This window comes from Malaya genurostris, chromosome 2 (genome assembly GCF_030247185.1).
Source record: "Malaya genurostris strain Urasoe2022 chromosome 2, Malgen_1.1, whole genome shotgun sequence".
NCBI classification, from domain to species: Eukaryota; Metazoa; Arthropoda; class Insecta; order Diptera; family Culicidae; genus Malaya; species Malaya genurostris.
In genome coordinates this window covers 61,158,668-61,182,301 of record NC_080571.1, presented here as the reverse complement: position 1 = coordinate 61,182,301, position 23,634 = coordinate 61,158,668, and the positions used below count along the sequence as shown (strand labels likewise).

Genomic DNA, 23,634 nt, shown 5'->3' with positions numbered 1-23,634 from the left:
CGTCGAGGAATAATTTTTTCAAACAATTTTCTGATGCAGGACAACATTGCAATGGGTCTCTATGAGTTGTGATTGGAAGCTGGTTTCCCCGGTTTTTGAATGGCGATAACTTTCACTTGCCTCTAGTCAGGTGGAACAATATTTTGCTCAAGAAACTTGTTCGACAATTCCAACAAACGTCTTTTTGCAAGGTCGGGCGGATTCTTCACCAAGTTCAATTTAATTCTGTCCAACCCCGGAGCGTTATTGTTACAAGACATGAGTGCTATGGAAAATTCCATCATGGAAAAGGTGCTATCAATGGTACCATTATTTGGAGAAGACTCCCTAATAATGCCATGCGTAGGAACAGAATCTGGACAAACTTTCCTCGCAAAATCAAATATCCATCGATTGGAGTATTCCTCACTCTCATTTCCTACGTTACGATTCCTTATTCGTCTGGCCGTATTCCAAAGAGTGCTCGTTGAGGTTTCTCTTGACAAACCTTCGACAAAATGTCTCCAATAGCTACATTTCTTGGCCTGAAATAATGCTGATAGATTTCATCTCGATAATTGTATTTTATAGTTGTATTTCTACATCATATGTGAGTTTACTGTTAAACCTATAAGCAGCTATTTAAGCAAAGGAGCATTGTTCAAACGGTGTATTTCACTACCAATTTAAAGCCGAAATTGTCCTGATTAAATGAAACTTTTCGAAAAAAAAATCTACTCTAACTTTAATTTCTAGTCTCCCAAATGAAAATTGTATCGAATTACAATCAGAGCTGCTAAATGTCATGATCAACTAGCAACTTTGCACGACGAAGATTGGAAAGTTTATGTCACTGGACTGCTGCCAACCAGGTTCTACCAATATAATTCATATATTGAGTGTCTGATAGCCGATCTGTCATAACTTAAATTCTCTTGATATTACACTCCACAGGACGCTCATTGATTGCCGATGCGATTCATACTATCTTCATTTCTCCTGTCACTGCTTGATCACGATGTGACTAAATATTAATCAAGCAGCATAGACATTGAATTAAATTCATTTACACCAATAAACTCCGAAGTCCGACGACTTTTTGCAAATAACAATGAACTTTATCAATTTATGTTTATGTTAGTACTCTCATGGAATTTTTTTACTTCAACAGGGAATAGGAGAATGAGAGATAAAACAAAAACAGTTATCTGTCTTTGACTGAGTATACTTCTACTTGGTCATAGAACTATCGAGTATCTCATTTGACAGACACTTTGAACGTACCGATTATAGTTGACGATGACTTTACTCAGTCTGTCAAGGTAATTTGACATGAAAGACAATTTGAAGTTCTGATTACAATACACCACGACAAATTTCGAAGAGACTAACAATTACGAGTTTTAATTAGTAATAGGTATTTTAGTTAAATAGCTGAATAATAGAAACAACTGAAACACGCTCGTTCAATGTTACTTTAAAATGAGTACAATTTCACTCATTTTCGCTAAAAGAGGAACTACTATATAATGAGTGAAGTTAGATTTACTCACTTAAGAGTAAAGATGGTATTTGTGAGACTTTGAATTATATTTACTCAGCGCTAAAAAAGGAAAAAAAAACGCTTGAATGATCAACTTTAACGTATTCTTATTAAATTATTCATTAATTCACAATCAATCAACAGACACAGTATGATCCTAATGACAATTCCTAATAATATTAAAACAAGATCAAACATACTTACAACTCTCGTCGAACAACTTCAACCCTTCAAACCTTGACAAAACAGAATAGCTTTAAATTTACCTTTGACGAAACAGAATCTGCTCTCAAAACTTCTGTGAGAAAATCGGGGTGCGGTGCAAAACTGACAAGATGTTTTTCAAATATTCGTCGTCAGCTTTGAATGAAGATTTTTTTTAAGTGACAACCATGCTTCAAACCTTACTGTAAAGACACAAAAAAATCTAACTTTTTAATTGGAGGAACCAGGTTTTTATAATCTTCTACAATATTTTAGAAAAACTCAAATCCAATAACATTGCCGAAGATATAAACTCTCTATCTCTTATAGTTTAGAAGACGACGAGAAATACCATGCCGAACAGCATCAGTCATTACAGTTTCCTGGCGTGGAGATTGGTCGTTTTCTGTTTATAAACTCGTTCTGGAGCAACGAAGAATCGACTTTCATCACACGAAATACACCGCCTGTTCAAAAGTAGTTTCTTAATACTAAATTTCTGTTTGAGCTGTTAGAAGAATATTCTCACTAACAGTACTGTTGTTGTACCGTTTAATTCCACTATGTCACGTCATTACACTCTCACAAAGTCACTATTTTCACAGTCATTATTTTCACAAAAGTGTATCAAACTTTATAATACAGATACTTATAAAACCGATACACTGAAGTAGGATGTGAATAACATTCCGAAATACGTATCTGTATTATAACGTTTGATAAACTTTTGTGAAAATAATGACTGTGAAAATAGTGACTTTGTGAGAGTGTAATGACGTGACATAGTGGAATTAAACGCTACAACAACAGTACTATTAGTGAGTCTCTTAATAGTTCGTCAAGATTAACCAGTCCAACACTAGTTTTCATTAGAAAAATAGCGAAGGAGCATTTATACCCTTTGCAATATAAGATATACCGAGGGGGGCGACATATCTGTTTTTTTTCTAATACAATACGAAAGGCAAAGAAAAGCGAAAACACTTCAATAATCCAAACATGTTTATCGATCCGTTTGAAAGTGGAAAAGAAAGTCAAAGAATAGGCGATCTCTTAAGAAGCTTCTGTTGCTGTTCTTGACATTCACTGAGTGTCAACATGGAATCGTCAGTAGATTGAAAAAATGAAATAAGGACTAAAAGGTAGCTGGAAGCAGGAAGATGGATAATATTAAATTTTTCAATTTATTGTAGTTCTTTAAAAGTTTAACGAAAGAATTTTGGGACAATTTAGTCATTAAGATTTAGCATAAATATAAACGGTAATTAGTTCATTCTACACTTTTTTCGTGCAATAAGAATTTAGTTTCACAAAGTAGTTCGAAATACAAATCAATAGAGCAATTTAAATTGAACTAGTCGATGTCTTTCTTATTTATACTGATTTACATTGATATCAAATTGGAAGAAAACTACAATAGAGAAAGATTATTTGCACATAGTTAGAATAAGTGGCAATAGTAAAATGATTCTGTCGCAATTATCCACTGCCTGTATAGAATCGGATCTCGAAACGAGAATAAGCGACCGTTTGTTGCTTCAAAGTGAATCCCCACAGCAGCATGCTAACCTTTGATTTTTAGATTACTGTCAGAGTGAAAGCGTCACGTGAATGCGATGCGAAAACAGTACATCGCATTGAATCGCTTCGCTTCGGTCCGCGTTCCGCGCTCACTCTGACATCAACCTTAGAAATGTCATCGAGAGAAATTCGCTCTCGCACTGGTGTCTATTCTATGTTATTCTAGCCATGCCGGGTTTTTGTTGCTGCGACGATATCCGTCTCTCTTTGATGGTACTGATTGAATCGTGTGAAGAGTTGCTAGTGAGCGTTCTTTGATACGATAAAAGCCATCCTTGCTTTTAATCAGTAAAAACCCAACACAAGACTATAGGTTAGTTGCGTTCGTGTCACCGTTCGAATGTAGAATGAGTTGGATTTTCTTGAACTAGAACTTTTATGGCGGATCACGTTTGCTTTCTCTGTTATGGTTTACTTAGCAACCATAAATATCGCTTGTTACATATTTCAGGTTGCTACGATGGGCAACGGGTTATGTTTTTACTTTTTACGAATCAGACAGTCTTCAGAGACAAAGAAAATTTATCCATATCTGATATAAGAAATTTATTTTCTTTGCAAAACAAATAGTTTGTTACAAATTTTAATTATTACTATTTATTAATACTATTATTATGGTTATTATTTTTATTTCTTAGTGCCCTACAAACAGCCGCCAAAAGACGCTGCAATTGCATAAATCTAATTCATTTTATGTGTAAGTTTTGCACGATACAGAAATTCGTTCTGCCTTCCAGTGTTAGTGTGCTCGGGTTGGCGGTTCAATGCATACGGCGCTGGTCTTACAACCCAGTTGTCATATGTTCGAGCCCCGATATGGAAGAATTTACATCTATTTTCATGCACATATTAGAGCAGGTAATTAAACATAAAGTTACTTTACAATTCTTTAGGTATCAATAGAATTTAATTGCAAACTAAGCGTTAATTGAAAGACACAGTTATATTCTTTGAAAATTCAATGCAATCCAATTTCGTTTTGCATCGATGAAGGTTTTCAATCAAAATCTCGATTCAACCCATCCTGATCAGATGCACATAACAAAATAATAACAGAAGTATATCAACAATGAATCTGTATAACAATTTGTGTTATTTTGAGATATTTACCAAATGAAAACAGTTAAAAGTTAAAACTTATGATAACAATAAGTAGTGTATCGATAAGTAGTTAGCAACATTCAAACAGTTATTACTCTGAAATGGCTTAATTTTTTGCTGCGTGTTCTGCGGTGACATGTTTGTGTACATGTCAATAACAGCTGCGCAATCGATTGGTTTCAGTACGGTTTATCATTTCAATGATGAGTCGAATTGATCCGGAAATGCGAAAGAAAATTCTGGACACTTGGTGCTCAGAAAGTGGTGTCACGTACAACGAAATTGCAAAACGAGTGAAAGTGCACCACACCAGTGTCAAAAATACTATCGAGAAGTTCGGTAAGACCCTTTCCATGAAGGATTTGCTCCGATCCGGTAGGAAAACGGGTCTCAGCCAGCCCGGCCGGGACTTAAAAGTGGTTGAGTACATCAGGAAAAACCCATCGGCGTCGATGCGGGATTTGGCCAAGCAGTTCAACACCAGCATCGGGATGATTCAACGGATCAAAGTTCGGAACTCCCTGAAAACGTACAAGAAAGAGAAGGTGCCGAAAAAGTCCCTGGTACAGAAAGTTCAGGCCAAAACAAAATCGCGAAAACTGTATAACCGGGTTTTACAGAATAAAGACGGATGCATCCTGATCGACGACGAAAAGTTTGGGCAGAAGGTGTCTGGCAAGCAATTTGTACCTGTGGTTTGCGATCGTCGATTTTCTCCACGAAGGGCACAATTAACGCCAAGGTGTACGAGGAAGAATGTTTGAAGAAGAGAATACTGCCACTGTACAGAAAGCATAAGGCTCTTCCTCTCTTCTGGCAGGATTTGGCTTCAGCCCACTACGCCAACTCCGTTCTACAGTGGTTGTCAAAAAATAATGTACAATTCGTGGAAAAGGACATCAACCCTCCGAACTGCCCGGATCTTCGGCCAATTGAAAGGTATTGGGCAATTGTCAAGCGGCACTTTCGGAAGGAAGGTACAGTGTCCCAAAACATGCAGGAGTTAGACAGCTGCCACCAGGAAAGTCACAAAAGTAACTGCGCAGAATTTTATGAAGAATGTCAAGTCCAAAGTGCGAGCGTTTCACAGAAACTAGGATTTTCTTCAATATAATCAGTGAAATGCATAAAAATGTAATTTTTCTACAATATATCGAAAACTGATGTCCAAATATGCTTTTCTTCGCTTTTTGATTCAATAATCAATGTTACTAACTACTTTTCGATACACTCCTTATAATAACAAAATCAGTTACGATGTCTTATTTTAATTTGCAAGACTCATGATGAAGTTCATTCATTGAAAAAATGAGTTCTTCCGTTGCTTTATGTCGAAATATAATGATCAGAATTAAAAAAAAAACTAAAAAAAAGATAAAAACTAAAAATCAGATCTCTAAATAAATTATTCATTTAATAAAAAAAATCATTAAACAATTCTGAACGCTGTGATATAGTTTTTCTGTGTTAAATTTGCAATCTAATTTTTCACAGCTATTGTTATAAATTTTTGCTTTCGGACTTCAGTAGTTATATCAAATTCAATAATAATTGTGATACAAACGTTCCAAAATCTGTTACGATTTTGTTAGAGTCTTTTTTGTTATGATTTTTGTTATTTCAACAGCTTACCAGCCAAAAATATTTCAAAATTTGTTTCTGAAACAAATTACCGCAGTTGCTATAATTCTGTTATTACCATCTGATCGGGATGTCTATTACATGTTACTATTGATTTACATGTCGTGTAATTTTTATTATTTCTTTCTGTGTAGCCATGCAATGGTTCTGTACGCTAAGAATCGGCTGCGAAGTCTGTTGATACAGAAAGGCCAAATTCCACAAAAAGAATGTAATGCCAAGACTCTGCTTTACTTTCAGTGTTAGGAAAATCATGATCATAGAAAGTTCATTTCGCTATCAATCGTGAAAAAATTATCAAAAAAAAAACTCTACTGAATAAATTTGCAACTGAATTACAACCGAGAAATAATGATTGTGATAGTTGTGATTGTGATTGAAAGGGTTGACGGCTATGAAAATTCATATCCCAAAAATCCTGTTTGACAATCATATCAGATATATTCAATGTGCGAACTTTTTTCTTAAATATCATCGAGCAGAATGTTCGTTGGTGAATTTTTCACAGCTGTTCTTTGCCATGTGAAATCAATTTCAGTACTGATTTTCTGCAGTGACTTTTTTTTTACTTCCCGAAAAGGTACTTTTCATCCGAATTTCTTTCAGATGTACTTCATATATTAATCATTTTGTTTCTTGCAAAATAGCGTTTTCTTTTTTATTTTTGAAGAAATAACCCATATTTTAGACGCAAACGAGAATTTCGAAACATTTTTGTAATTCATGATACTCTTCAAAATTATTTCCTGTAGTAGAACAATAGCATTTTTGCAAAGTAAGGGCTGAAGTTTGCAACACATAATCAAACCGCATAGCACTTAGACAATCCTAGCTCGCCGATGCCGTGTATCTCTTCGCTTTGGTGGTTCAAGCACAACTTTTCTCCAGAGCGCGGTGCAAAGCTGCTGGCAGTTGGCACGGAGCGTTCAATGAAAATTTTGTATTTATTACTCCTTCGGCTATCCGCGGAATCAGACGTAAGTCAGTGCAAATCTTCGGACTTGATGGTAAAACCAAAAACGAGGCCCCGGCTGTATCAAGCAACGTCAAGGTGCGGGTTCCTGTACTGCTTCTGCTGCTAGTGGTGTTGTGTTATCTAAAAGCTAAGCTCCTGTTTGCGTAATAATCGGTGGAACTGGATATCGATGCCTAGGCAGCATCTAACATATCATCTAGCAAAATCATCAAATAAAATATCCGGCCGTGAACAGGTTTGCATCAACGGGGCCTGACTGGTGAAAAACTTGAAAGCGAAAAATCACGCAGGTCGCATACATAAGAATTTAATTGCGCAAGTTGCCTAGTTTGCGGTCGGACGGACAAACTGCAATCCGTGCAACGGTGACAGAACTTTGGGTACGATTGAGTACTAGTACTAGGCTCCGAAAAAACAGACGGTAGAAGTTTCTAGCAAGTGTTGATTTATAACTGCCTTCTCGGCACCAGTGCCAATTGTGTCGTGCCACCGCACAGTGAATGTTGTACAACCTCTTCGTTTATAACACCGTTTATTCAAGAGCATAAGTGAACCTGAACCGCGTAAGTGTGGCAAGATTAGTGCTGGCGGGGAAGTAAGATAATTCTAGAAGATTTTCAATCCACCCAGCGCTGGGTGTTAGGCAAAACAAAATCTGCTCGATCCGTCGAAAATTGCTCAGTGTTGATCATGAACGTGGTGTCGATACGGCAAATGTTGACCTCTCCGGTTTCGGTGCTGCTGCTGCTGTCGGTTGTACAGGCCAAGGAAATCATCATTCGCAATAAGGAATTTCCGCAGCTGACAGAGAAACGTAAGTTTTGAGTGACCCTTAATAAGTGGGTGATAAAGTGACGGATCTAGAATTATCAAACCCCCAAACCGGTCAAGTTCTGTCAGATAGTAAGCGGTCAAATGAGCGAGTGATCTACTTTGGGTTGAAACTTTCAACATCGGTGTGGGCATTATTTCAAGATTTCAGTTTGAAATCGTTTGAAATTGTACGACATCATTTCTCAAAATAATGAAGCAACGGCCGAAGCGGTGTTGAGAGGGATGATACACTTAGACGCATTTCGTGAACGCCGTCTATTATTATTATTTAATCAAATGTTTCATTATAGTGACAGCCAATCTACAGTGTTCCAGCGATAATTAACGAAGCATAAGTTCCTCTTTATGGTTTGTTGTTTATCGTCGTAACACTATAGATTGGAGTTATCGGTACATATAGTAATAGTACTTAGTGTAGTGAAAAAGCTAACCAAAGTTCAAAAATAAAATGTTTTGATATTATTTGCATAATGACGTATAGTTAAGAAGAGAAATATTTTCTAAACTCACAGACTTCTTATAGAAAAGGTGAAACGATAAACTCCTGAAACCAATGTACTATCACGAATACGAACTCAACTACACTATAACATATCTATGTTTATGCATAAAAAAGTTTCGAAAATCCGCTTAACCTCAAAAATCTGCATAAAAAACTTCAAATAACACAGTTCTGCATAAAAAAGAGCGCACGAAAACAGCTGATGAATCGACAGAGATACATGCATGGAGAAAAATGAATTCATAACACCTACCATATAAAATTCCCCTGAAAATATCGCGTTACTGCGGATTTCCCCATAGGAAAAGCATGCTTTCTAAAATCCGCATGAAACTATATGTAAAAATAATATAGCCGGGGAACATGAAATACATCAACTGTGTAATGAAGGCAGCATAGCATGTAATTATTCGTCAAATAAATAATCCGGAATTAAACTTCCTGGGTTGCATAATTACATGAAAAATTAGTTGGAATTCTTTGCTCGATTTGTCGACGGCGCTTTCGCAGACCTCTTCTCGACTTTCTTCATTTTTGAATTGGACTGGATTGGCTTGATGGATGAAGTTTATGCTTAATATACTTGCTTGTTTGCTCAGCCAGTTCGTGGCACATCGATGAGAACTAGTGGTAGTCGGAAGGGACCAAGTCTGGTGAATACGACGGGTGGAGTAACAGCTCCCAGCCAAGAACTTTGGTTTTATTCTGAACCGGTATTCACGGTTCAAACTGATCATTTGTTATCTGTAGCTATTAGTGTTAGCAGTCAAATTTTAAGAGCTTCATCTTTTCTAACATCAAAATCATGATCTCTGAACCTTCTTTTGCCTATTGCTTCTGATAGAGCATGATCATCATATGCCTCAACAAGCACTCGATGCGACTCTGCAGAACTTTTTCTCAAATAAGACCAAAAAACTAATGCTATTTGCAAATTTCTGGTACAAAATACGACATTTTTAACACGATGAAAAATATAATGTTGTTTGTTAAAAACCTTCATGTATATTTAATATGTTTGGCAGATGTCATACCAATCAAACAAAACACTAAGGCCACAGCAAATGTTTATCGATACATTCGAATCTTAGCGCTCAACTTCATACCGGTATAACTGGTTTTACCAATATTTCGTGTAATAAAACCAATATTTAGCGTTTTAATGCACGGAAATTAAAAAAATGCGCAAAATAAAATTTTCAGCATCTTTTTCGCAACATGCCGATTTTTTTTCATATGGAACTGATATGAATTGAACCCTCACGCGGGCGTCTTTGACTCCGAGTAAAACGAACACGTGGTACGGGTCCTAAACAACAATTCATAAAAAAAGAAAAAAATAAACGAACTCACATGGATGTCGTGGTGCGACACGAGAAAATTTTCAGAACGAAACTACGCGATTGGAGTCCGATCTAGAGCGACCACAGGTTGCTAAAACAAACATCTCAAAAATTGTTCGGGCGACCTGGGCTAGCTCTCGGGCTGCTCTGATCAATAAACGAAAACGGTATTAGATGAGACAATCTTATGGCGTTTTCGTTTTTAATTTGCACTACACCGGTGCAGTGCTACACTGAGGCATGAATAAACGAACAAAAATGACGAAAACATAAACAGTAACCATTGACTACAATACACGATTCCATTGCACAGAGCTACACCAAACTTTTGATGAGTGCTACACCGATGGTATCGGTGCAGAAAAAGTGTAGCACTGGTGTAGTGCAATTGGTAAAAACGAACGGTTTAGGTGGAGCTTTCGCTACACCGGTGTAGTGCAATTTGAAAACGAAAACGACATTATAGTGTTTTGTTTGGTTTTCATCTGTGGCACTACATCAGCGGAGACTGGAGCTAGCTGGTTGGTAGGTAGTTTAACTTTCGGAACTTCTCTACTCATTCTGATTGGACTTTTTGATAAACAACTCTCACTGTCATGAGGACACAACCCTTGAGCACATGTGTGATTTTTTCTCAATCAGGAATAATAATCAGGAAAAAAGTAATCAATCAAATGCAGAAAAAAAATCAGCCCATCCTACTCTAGAGCTGTGGTGAGTTGGCTGAATAAAAATATGGTAAAATATGAGAAACACATCAAATGCATCAAGGGGAAACATGTATTAGTGTAAGAAGCTAACGTACACCACTTTTTAAAAAAAAACTCCATTTCTTACTTTGTAGCCTTCATAACTATTTTAGATTTAGTTTTGGTCGCGGTAGTGAACTTTTTACTGCTCTCACTGCTTTCTTTTCCTCCGCCTGCGTACGACTACGAATCGATCAAAATTTTCGTCAATCAGCGTTTACAACCTTGACGCTACTTCAAAAAAAAGCTCGTGCACTCGTTTCAAGAAAAGTTCTGATGTCTTCAAGGAGACCTACATATACGGCAGATTCTATACTTCTATACCGATGGACGAGTTTGGTTTATAATATGTCATAAGGTATGCAATATTCGCTTATGTGAAGAGGATAGGTAATGAAAACTGATTTTTTCTATTTTCGTAAATAATTTTAAATATAAAATGTCCGACAAAAGTATAGCAAAGTCTTAATATTACATGTCTTTTGCGGAATTCGACCAATCTGTTTCAACAAGTAAAACTATTCTGGTTTTAGTTTACGACTCTACTGACACAAAAATATTTCCAATTCGGGCTAGTAAAACCAGCGCCCTACGCATTAAACCACCAACCACGAGAAACGTATTCGACTCTTCTAATGTAATTGTTTCCACCAGTATAGCTTCACGCCTGGTGCTGATGTTTGAATTGTATGAGAAATGAGCAATTTGTTAAGTTTTAACCGCATTTCTTGCACATGCTTTACATTGCTTTCTACGCAATTTCTACATTGCAGCAAAAGTGTTTTCTCATCTACTGTCGAACAAATAACTCAACCCTGATCTCTTATTTATTTTGCAAGTAGCATTAACTTTACGTCTGCTTAGCGGTTCAAGTTGAGCTGTTTAAGTTGGCAATAAGTAATTCAATTTGAACTGACGAGTCTAAGACAAAAGGTAAAGAAAAATACTTGTAATTTTTCGAAAAATTACTATTTTCCAAATCCCCTGCGTGGTACACCAGTTTATGGTATATACTTAAAAAAAAACTTTGATTCTTGTTCCTGCTTTAAATTTGAAGACACAACCGCTTCGCTCCTTTTAAACCTCTTGAAAAACTAGTCGCAGCAAATTGGTCATGAAGAGACTATTTTTATCGTAACATGTAACTATATTTTTTTGTACTTTGAAGTACGCGCATGGTGGCCTTAGGTTGATGTCAGAGTGAGCGCGGAACGCGGACCGAAGCGAACCGATTCAATGCGATGTACTGTTTTCGCATCGCATTCACTCTGACAGGTTTGCTTTGATCAAATGTAGCTAGCTCACACGCGCGTCCAAATGCTTCGCGTGACGCTATCATTCTGACAGCAACCTTATCCCTCAAGATACGAAAACGAACTAACAAATTTATTAGGATATCTTTTTATTTAATACCTGTAATTGGTCGATTACTGGTTGCATCAACAATTTCTTTCAACAATTTTCCCTACACAAAGATAACAGAATTGCAGAAGCAAATGATGTCTTCATGGTAATAACCAAATCATGTATATAGCAAAGTCCTGGCATTACATTCCTTTTTGTGAAATTTGGCGAAATGATGCACTCCGCAAAAAAATTAGTGAAATGATGCACTCCGCAAGCAAAAAACGATAAGCCGAATTGGGAACCTTGCTGTCAGGAATATTTTTCTGCTGAGTCCGCATAGTTTTGGCTATATCATGAATTTTTAGGTCAGTGTGTGCAGTTTTCTCCAGGTTTAGAAATACAATTATATAAAATTTTAAACTTGCAAAAAAGTTGTGCAAGATTTATATGTTTGAAATGTATGCAAAACTTGCATACATGAGAATATTATCATAAAAGTTGCAGAAATACAGCATTACATATGAATGAAAACAAAAATCAATCAGAAAATTTATATTCGGTTTTCATGTCGCGAAAAAAAAAATGAGCAGACATGACATCACTTTTTAAATATATTGAACGAAAAGTTAAGTTCATCATAGTTACTCTCATTGTTATATATTATCACTTGAGCAACTTGTTTTTGCAACTCCAGCACATGGGCTTACCAAAATAATACCTACAGTGCGTACCACAAAAGTTGAACCCGCGAACATGAATGACTAAACTGTATTGTTGTTTAGTTCAATTAGAAGATTAAAACTGATAAAAAAAAACAAAACGCAGAGCATTTGTTTCCGAAATATTACTGTTTCCTGTTATTTAGATAATATAAGTCATTACGTATTACGTGAATTACGTGAACCATTTTCTATTCAACTAACTGTTACCATCGATGCGATATTGGAAAATATTCAAGAAAAATTCATTTCGAGATTTTTCAGGTTCAATAAAACATTAGTGTGATCGAAATCGTCTGAAAATTTTAAGAATGTTTTATTATACGCATTTTAAACACCGTTCCGGTGATTCTCATTAAGAAAAATAGACTGTTATTTTCACAGAAATTGGTAGAAACTCTACAACATGTAGCGTTGTCATTTTTCATGTGTAGATTTATTTAAAAGATCCATGTTTGTGTTAAGAGCAGTTGAATTGAAAATAAAATGTGAAACTAATGAATAGAAATTAAGTTTGTTATGTTTTTTCAAACGTCATTCCATTTCTTGTTTACATTACGTAGTAGTTTTCACGAGTTTCACTTTTTTCGCAGATTTTATTACTGGCTACTAGGATCGACGCATGAGTGTTTGTAGCAGTTGCACAATCGTTGTGAATAAATAATCTTTACAACGGAAGACCTTCAAGATACGCTTCACAACACATAAAAATCGCGCTTTTTCCATAACACAACAGTTACTAGAATAGTAGTATAAACTAACTTACCACATACTACATACTACTTGGGTACAAAAGATCTTATTATTGACTGATGAGTTGGATCATAAAAGTCAAACTAGTTTCGCCAAAGATGGTGGACACTTAGGGTGTAAGGAGAATCGAGCAGATATTAGGATCGAGTATGAATGTGAACATTTGTTTCTTGTCTTGATTAAAACATCGTCGATGGATAAGAGCAGACTTTCTGAGGGTTGCGTCTTCCTCTGTTAGTCCTGTTGTAGCGATACTCTACGCACGATCACACGATATGATCGATGTCCTGATCAGTGCTGTAGTTGCGGTTAGTCACAGTTAGTCAGTGACTAACCAGCTCATAAAACTTCAACTTCTCAGGAATCGAGAAAATTTGTTGTTGGAAATTTTTATAATGACTGATTCAAGTAACCACGAAGGGTGCAAAAGCAATAATACCTATTGAGATATCGAATTGTTATTTATATATTAGCTAAATAAATAACATCTTGTAAGGATAATTTTCAAGAGCGCCTTAGATTGATTCCAGGGCGCAGAATCAAGATAGGCGAAATGAAAAGGGCGCCCATATAATTTATTCCAGTGCGCAGAGTAAAAGTATTTAATACATTAAATGATCCAACTGAGGGCGCAAATCATTATTTATTTTTAAGCTAAATAAATAACATCTTGTAAGGATAATTTGAAAGGGCGCCTTAGGGCTGATTCCAGAGCGCAGAATCACGATAGGAGAAATGATAAGAACGCCCATATAATTGCTCCTAGTGCGCAGGTTGACATTTTTTTTAATACAATAAATAATCCTAGTGAGGGCGCAAATCATTATTTATTTTCAAGCTAAATAAATAACATTTTGTAGGCGGCGCAGAATAACGGTAAGAGAATTAAAAAGGGCTCCCATATCAATAATTCTAGTGTGCAGGGTGGAAGTATTTTTAAATACATCAAATGATTCTACTGAGGGCGCAAATCATTATCTATTTTCAAACAAAAAAAAAATCTTGAAAGCCTAATATGGAAGAGCGCCTTAGGGATGATTCAAGGGCGCTCTTAAAATTAATTCCAGGGCGCATTGTGGAAGTATTTTTAAATACTTTATGTAATTCTACTGAGGGAGCAAATCATTATTTATTTTCAAGCTAAATAAAAAACATAAGTACGGAGTACCTGAGGATTGATATCAGGGTGCAAAACGAATTTTTTTACTTAGTACTGTAAAGCTTTCAATAAATAAGTACGCTTCGAGCAGTGCTGCCTTAATAGCAATTTTTTTGAACATTTATTATATTCAAACATAAAATATACTAGCATTAGTAACTGTCTGTAATCTTCATCATTAACTTTTAATAGTTTTAAGTTGACTCTATTGAAAAATTGGACAATAATGAAGTTTTGAGCAAGAAATGATGAAGTTCACTAATTTTGAACGAGGTAAATTTTTATGAATACTGGCCTGATTGACTGACAATTACCACGTGAATTGAGCTGATGGTGATTTCATTGGTATTTTCTTCTTTCTTCTATGCATCTTAGATCAGACTTTATGAGATTTTATCATTTTGATTGAATACCGACTCAATACATAATGAGACAGTTCACCTTTCGATTAAATGCACAAAAACATTAAATTCACTGGTGAAGAAGCAAATAACAGCAGACTTCTTAGACATTCTCATCACAAGGAAGACGGACAACCTATCCTTTTTAATATACAGAAAGCTAACCAAAACAGAAAGTATTATACGTTATACTGCTAATCATTCTCAACAGCTTAAAATGTTAGCTTTTCACCAGTTAATTCATTGAATGCTTAAACTTTCCCACGCATTGATAAGAAACGAGAAAAAATACATTCTCGATATTGGAATGCTCAGTGGATATTCGGAGCCATTAATTCAAACAGTTTTTGATGAAAAAAAAACTGTTGAAAAAAACAATCACTTATTACTTTAACCCAACTATCAGAAAATTCAAAAAGAGTTTCAGTAAGTAAAATTAGATAAGATTTTCATTCCAAGTCAAAAATAGCTGAATATGTTTAGAAAATTATGAACTTACATGGAAACTAAACGTAGCTGAAAGTTTAAGAACATATGTAAATATATTAACATTCCAAGTTACTATTTATTTATATGTAATTTATCAAAATGAGTTATCTCTAAGATGTAAAATGATACACCTGTACTAGTACAACAGAGATAGCACCGCACTTTCCTCCAACTACTAGTGTCTATGTCTGTTACTATTTCGTGACATTAGTGGGAAATAGTTAGGAAATTTTTAATATTGTGGAAATAAATTGAATTTATTTTCTTTAAAAGCTATCCACTAATCGCTAAAATAAGCATTTTCTTCTGAAAATTTGATATAAGTATTGGTCGTCTTGAAGGTAAAAAATCAAAATCGGAAGCAGATAAACTATTTCTATGTCATCGAATAGCATACTGAAATCAACAAAAAGATTATCTTATAGTTTCCTAAACATTTTATTCATATCTGACTTCCGGTTTCGGAACTAAAGTTCAATTCATGTAGTTTTACCATTGTTCTGATGGACTAGTGACACGGTGCTTTGTCTTGATGAAACAAAATTGTTTTCTTGGCCATATGCGGTTGTTTCTTTGCAATTTCAGCTATGTCATATTCACTGTTATTGGTAAGTGGAAAATTATCCATTTCATGAGTAGATTTTCACAACTACCGAGAGTAGTGAGGAAAAACTCCAAAAATAGAACTCACTTCGATTTCTCAGCGATGCTTGAGCCGATTTTTAGAAATCCTGGTTTAAAGTAAAGCTCACATTGTCTCAAAAGCAACTTTCGCAGCAAGATGTTTTCAATACAATCAAAAACCTGGATATATAACAAAACTCAGCTCTGAAGAAGTAGATTTGGAACTCTATCTCACAATCACACAATCTTTTACTATTATTTGAAAGGATTATAAATACAGAAAGTGAAAATATTGACACCTGGGTATTTAGAAACATTCAGATAATGATAACACATTATGTCTATTGCAAATGAGTCTTCATGGTTGATTTGTGCGGCAATTAAAGAGCTTCAGGAAACTTAAAAAAAAAGAGTTAAAAAGGAGTTGTTGAGGAAAATACGGCGCCCCGCTCGCATCAAATAAGTCTGATGCTATATAACCGTTGTATACAAAAATACGACGATGAAGAAACAACAAACTCCGTTATAGAAATCTAACTTCAGTTAATTGCAATGCGCCCCTGTACCATGGAAATCAAGGCGCCCCATCAATAAAGTCAGCGACTAACCAATGAAATTTGAACAACTACAGCACTGGTCCTGATAACCACCAATATCGCCGGAGATGTGCGATGAAAATGTTGTGGTTTAACAGAAGTCAAGACATCGTATGAATTGCGACTCTTAAATGACGTTTCCTGACGAAACCTACTGAAAATATCATTCAAGTAGATCGATGACTCATAAATATAACTTTCTGATGCGCCTACTTTAGCCGATGATTCTGCCTTCTCAATTTCCGGAATGGAACAATAAAGTTATCAAGTGTTCCCGTTATTCCTCAGCAAATACGGGGGATTCTTTCCTGGTTTCATGGTCTTCAGAGTCTCTATCGAAGTTCGTGACAATGGAGTAATGGTCTTCGGGCAAAGTTTCAATGATCGCAATGTACTGAATAGCAGCTAATTCTGCAATGGAAATCTTATTCCAAGATGTTAATTGCCTGTCAGATCAGGAACTTCTTTGCATATTTCGATAATTATTTCTTTCGATTATCCTTTGAAACAGCTAACTTAATATCCAAATCTTCAATGTTCATGAAGTAGACATTAGTTCATCTTGACGTAAGTTCCGTCACCGATCACGGTGAAATGTCTTAGGCCAGTCGTGTCTTATCAAAAAGTATTGAAGGAATTGAATCGAATTTTTTATTGTAAGTAAAGTGAGTAATTTCAGTGACCTTCATCCAAATTTCATAAAAAAAAATTTTTTCGTAAAGATTTTTTTTATTTCGGCTCATATGCACTTAAGTTTGATTTGGCCATTAAACATTAATAAAAAAAAATATTTTTTCTTTTGGCTGGATCTAGTTGTCATCTTTTTCCAAGAATGAGAGGCATTTTCTATGCCATTCAGTAATCCACGGGGAGCAGTGGATTGCTATTCTCGCTCCCATCCATTGGTTCGGTGTCACTGTTGTTGGTGGAATCATTAGTGATGTTACTTTTATTTGTCCAGGTGTTGGGTGAAGAGGATGCTTCATTGTTGTTGATGGCTGTTTCCGATGTACTGGGTTTTTTTGGGGTTAGTGTGAAGGAAGCACCGTTGTCTTTTGGTGTAGTTGTCTTCTTGTCCAGTTTATCACATGGCTTACCGTAGTGAACAGCTTTATGGCAATATTGACATGTGGCCATCTGATTGTCATAGGTAACAAGTAATTTGTACGGGATTTTTGTATCCTGACCGAAAGTCACATAAAAAGGTATAGCCCTCATCAAGCGCATGCGTAACAAACGTACGCCATTTAGAATACCGGGGAAAAAGTTCTTCCACTATTCTTTTTCGATAGAGAGGATCGATGACGCTGGGGAAAGATCATGCACACGCACTTCTATAGCACTATCTTCCATATATACTGGAATGTTCTACTTAATGTTTTCGTGCTCCACATAGTGCACAGTATTATTGTATTTTGCGAATTGAATTGCATCCAACTCGTTATAAAACTGGATGTAAGCAACATTATTTGTCTTATTACATTGAAGTAAATGGACACGTTTAATGTCAAGATTAAGGGAGGGTAGGGACTAAACGATGAAAAATATCATCATTTTTTCGAATTTTTTCCAGAAATATCGTTCAACAAAATAAATTCAAATGTTTTGAATGATAAAAGCATCATTCGAACAACATTTTGTAATTTTTCCGTTAAAAATATTGAGAAATAAGTCGGTGAAGAGGTATTTTCGAGAACGCTTCTTGAAAATCATGATTTGCGGTGTACACTGTATCTCAGCGCAGACTAATCAGAAGTGAACAAATGAACGCAGCATAGTTAGAGTAGAAGTATTTCTAGACCCCAACGTTTCTGTTTGATTATTTTTATTTTTTTTTTATTTTTGGTAGTTGTTCAAAATGAAAACTACGATTTTTCACGAAAAAAATCCGCCATTTTGTAGCTGTTAAACCTCCCCAAAGTAACAAACAACGAAAAAGAAAACGTTGGGGTCTGGTTATTTATATGTAGAAAGTGTGCGCAAAATTTAAAAAAATTGGTGCAGTAGTTTTTGAATGACGATGGACACGGACATTAAAAACTTGCTTTCGAGGAAAACGCGTTGAAAGGTTTTTGTCTATAAAATAAATGAAAACAATTAATTACTCCAGAGAGCCCGCAGGGTCGAACATTTTCAAAAAATCATATTTTTTCTTTTATAATTTGTCAAGTTTTGAAGTCAATCGAAGTAGAAATCTTGGGCCTGTGCGCTGAGCTCTTGCTTCTTCGTAGAATGAGATAGCCATGGTTAAAGGTCCATAACTTCCAGAGTTTCGTTCCAATATGCTTCAAAATTTCACAGAAAATTCTTCAAATGTTTTACTATACGAAACTATAAGGAAAAAAATAAATGATTTTTTCAAAAGTGTTATACCCTACCCGCCCCTTAAGCAAACCTTCAAGTTCTCGTATCGAAGGTCGAATTTTGCACTGCCATTGTTCACTACACAATACTGTACTTGGTTTCTTCCGTGTCGAACGTAAGCGGTTTTGTTTTATCGACTGACTTGGATGAGATGCGAAAGCGAACTGATAAAAATGTTTGATTACTTCAGAAGAAAAAAATATAACCTCAATTTAGGATTGCAATGTAAATTTTTGATTTCAAAATATTCTTATCATTGAATTGACAGAATGTAAGTTTGTTCTTCAGTTTTGCAGGAAATAATGAAATTGAGTATCAGAGAATATGATTTTATAGATTTCATTACAATTCGAATGTCGCAAAAAATGTTTAACAAATAAAGATCTTAGAATACACGATGCCTTGGAGCACAACACAGTAGGCGGCCTCAGGCCACTGCTTTTAAAAATAGAAAGAACCAGCAACGGCCGGCAAAAAACGTAAGAAGTTCTCAGCATTTAGAAAATCTGCAAAATTGAAAACACTAAGTGAATGTATTGAGTCAAGTGTAGAAACCAATTTCGCCAATGACCTCAGCATTCGACGAAAATTTCTTTCCTTGGAAAAACTTTTTTAGGTTTGGAAATAGATAATAGTCTCTGGGGGCCAGGAATGGAGAATACGGGGATGGTACCCCAATCCGTACCGGAAATCATTCAAATTCACCGTTGCTTTTATGCATGAATGCGCTGGTGCAACTTTTTCCAACGCTTGTTGAAAACTAGAACTCGTCTGACACGATTAGCTGTTACTTAAACACTAGTGGATAGATTGTCATGAAATTTTGTATTTGACCATCTAGAGGCTTGTTCTCAACAAAAACGGTTCGCAACTATTCATGTCTTTTCTGTGAGAGGCCTGGGAATTTTTGTTCCATGTAGTACATCATAATTTACGATATTACATCTAGTCAAAATATAAATTTGTGAGCAAATGCTACCCTAATCATTGTTTTCTGTATAAGTAACAGTCAAGTACTCGCCAAATTTTAGAATTCAATTTTTATGCATAAATTACAAAAAAAAAATCTGTTCACAAAATATTCAAAATGAGGTTAAGCTCACGAAGGGATAAAATCCCAGAGTGTATAATACCTTTCATTCACATTATTAAACATATGTCACGTGAAAAATGGCTTAAGGCTGCCGATATTCCCCTGCATGTTAAGGGGAGCTTCTGCTGTAAACGGAGTTTTCCATTCCTTTGTTTCGACCGTAGACGAGCGTAGACCAAAAAATGATTGCCTAGTCTTCAATGTTTTATGTATTTATTATTCTTTATTAAAGACTAACGCTAAAGTGTTATGATAATTTTTTCCTGGGATATGGTTGCTGAAAGTGGGACATGTTTTTCAAACTGGTGTGCTAAAATACCAGTTAACCGATTTTTTTTCGATTTCGATTTTCCGTTTCGCATTCCCACTTTAGGACAAACCGGTACCCAAGAGATACCAAAATCCTAAAGTACCATACCAATTTCAAAATTAAAGCGTATTAAAATTTCTCAGGCGAAACGACATAACATGGAATTTCATCCGAGCTTGCATGGCACAAAATCAGAGCATACCAATTAAAGCTTCAAATCGTTTTATGGCACTTTTTGTCTTGCTGTTTAGCAACAACCTACCTCTAGCATGCTACACGTAGGACTGAAACGTTAGCTATAATTTTGCTTCTATTTATAGACTCGCGTGCTTCCAACAGCTTCGCTTTTGCATCGATTGACCAATCAGAGCGATGCTCTCTCTTTGATACATCGCTTACTCCTTCCAAACCGTCGTCTATGGCAGCATACAAAATAGGACACTGCTCGCTACTAATCAAAATTTCAATAATTTATAATTCAAAATACGTGGCTTGATCAGTGCGGTAAAATTTCATTTTCATTCGAATAATATAAGATGAAAATGAAATTTATGGCCGCTGACCGTCAGCATATCCCTACTAATTCATTTGACTTTTGCTGCCATTTTCAAGTGAAGCTCCCGGAATTCATCGTCAGTTGGTTAATCGTTGATAGTCGTTTGAAGTTTTGCTTGCTCAGTTTCAAGTGCCAAGTAGTGTAGCTCTTTCATTGCCTTCGCTCTTGGTGGTAAGCAGATTCGAACGAATAGAATTATAAATTCGCCTGAGAAATTTACACCTACCCCAGGGTAAATTTTAAGTGCATAAGATTAATTTCTAATTTATATAAGATGAACTCGATTGATAATGAGAAAAAGTTTATCGCTTCAACCGAAATCGCAGAATGGTAGTAATGGTAGAGAAATGCTATAAAAATAACTGCTTGCATACAAAACTTGAACACAAGCTTGCCGAAGCTATTGATATAATTTCGTCGGCTAAAAACAAATGCAAATCACGACAAATAGAGTCTATATTCTTCGTTCGCGTGTTCGGTGTTGGTTCCTAATAAAGACCAATCTAAGCAGACTCTCGTACATTTGCGGGTTCAAAAGTGTGACGATTAATTGAAAATATCGATCATTGGAAATTTTGGTTGCCTTGTTCAACATCAATGGCTCGAACAACCCCATGGGGCTGATCCTTGTAGTTTTTTATTTGGACGACAACAAATGAAAATTTTTCAAATTTTGCTGAAGTTTTTTTACAAATCATTTTTTTAAGAAAAAGAAAAACGGCATTCTATAGGAAACTAAAAACATACGATATTGTTTGTTCTAAAATCACCTCCTGAGGTTCTACAATACACACATTTTACCTCTGTCAAAAATAACGTGTCCTAACCATATCCCGGGAAAAAAAATTGAAGATTAGGTTATCCATTTTTTATAATCCTCGTTCGAAATGAAGGAACGAAAAACACCTGTTTATAGAAGAAGCTGTAAAACTCAAAACAATCAAGTTTTAAAACAATCCTGCAAGCCGGCCACGAAAAGCAATGACAACTAGTTTAAAACCCTGTCCAGGAAGCTTTGATTTCTAGTAGATACATGCATCGTGATCGGTGTCGACATTGATCAGCACGGTGCCTCAATTGGTCTTGATCACAGATATATTGACTCGACCGATTTTTTTCAAAAACCTGGGTAAATTTGCAATTTGCTGTATGTTTAAAATGAGGGGCTAAATAATTCTGAATTACCTCTCCGCGTATCTTTGTAGAATGCTTTCAGAAAATCCACTCTACAAAGTAAAAATAGAAGATTGGACTTTTCTGATTTTTGTTCAAAGAGTGAAATTATGTCAAATGATGAAGATTTATGTATTTAGCAAGATATAACGAAACTAAAAGTTCATTTTTTCTTCTCTTTCAGCTGACTGGCTGCGAGTTTGCCGGAGAGACAACCCCAACGAAGACAATTGCTTCAAGCGAATGTTCGAGGAGACGTTCCCGTATATAGCCAAAGGTAAACTGTGGCCTATGCTGCTTTTCGAAACAACATTGTAATTTGATTCGGTAACCCGCAAGCATCAAGTTATGCTGGCTGCCGTTCAACTAATGCAATATTTCTCCAACAAATCACTCGGCTCGGTGTTCAATTCTACTTAAAACCCGTCATTTATTCTACCCACAGGAATACCAGAAATCGGCGTCCAATCATTCGATCCGCTACGGCTGGAGTCTATTCAGGTGTCTCGAGGTTCCGGAGCCTTGTCACTTAGTGGGGGTTTTAAAAAGCTAAACATCAAGGGCCCATCGAACACGACTGTCCGGCGGGCTAGTTTGAATTTTGGAAATCAAACACTGGACTTTGATCTAGAAATCCCCAAGCTGAAAATCGATGCCGTGTACAATCTGAAAGGCAACGTCCTTTTGCTGCCACTCGTCGGTGACGGTGACATAACGATGGTATTGAAAGACGTCAAAACATCCGTCGCGACCAAGTTCAGTGTGCGTCCAATGCCCGAGGTAAGTTGGAATGCAGTTTTCCTTGCAAGCGTGACATAATACGAGAGTGCAACTCTTGTTCCTCGTTCGCATTTCATGCATTCAATTTTTGTTCAATTTAAGGACGCAATCTTCATCGATGAAATGAAAGTCACCTTCCTAGTTGGCGGAATACGCATGCATCTGGACAATCTCTTCCAAGGCAATCAGGTTCTGGGTGCATCGTTGAATCTCTTCTTGAACCAGAATGCCAACGAGGTGGTGTCGGAACTGCGGACGGATCTCGAGTACGGATTGGCGGATATTTTCACCGGATTGTGGAACGAACTGTTCAACAAGCTGCCCTTGAAGCTGTGGATGTTGTGATTCTGGTGTTGCTACCTATTGTTCTAGTAGTAGTGATCTGTAAATATTGATTATTGTAGAACGTGAGCTTCCAACAAACCGAGGTTAAGCTCGCTTATGTAGTGTCATAGAAGTCCTAGATTCTCTATTCATGGAAGAACTGAAAATTCTCTGATCTGTCATTGTTAGCTTTAGGCCAAATACAAAATATGTAAATAAGACGTGAAAATTAAATTTCTTATTAGAAGATGTTGCGTTTACTATATCATATAATGAATACACTATGACCGTTTTTACGCGTTGGTTATGGGGCTTTTTTACTCGAATTTACGAAATCACGCGGTCTTTCACGATGTCCGAAGTTGCGTGTTTTTTTTGAGAATTTTCAAAGTTACAGTTTTTATGTTTTGTCTTAGAAAAGCATAAGGAAATTCGATTTTTTTCAAAAAAATATTTTTCGAGATTACCCTGATCTCGACGTTTCGTAGAATTC

The 23,634-nt window shown here is 36.0% G+C and overlaps 1 protein-coding gene across 1 annotated transcript; it reads left to right on the top strand.

Moving 5' to 3' along the window:
* The first annotated feature begins 6,991 nt into the window (after positions 1–6,991).
* On the top strand, positions 6,992–23,375 carry LOC131431376 (protein takeout-like). Its single transcript, XM_058597057.1, has 4 exons — positions 6,992–7,839; positions 22,222–22,314; positions 22,483–22,817; positions 22,920–23,375. Exons 1-4 carry the CDS (start codon positions 7,716–7,718, stop codon positions 23,160–23,162), a joined length of 795 nt encoding a protein of 264 aa, XP_058453040.1. The 5' UTR covers positions 6,992–7,715; the 3' UTR covers positions 23,163–23,375.
* The last annotated feature ends 259 nt before the right edge of the window (positions 23,376–23,634 follow it).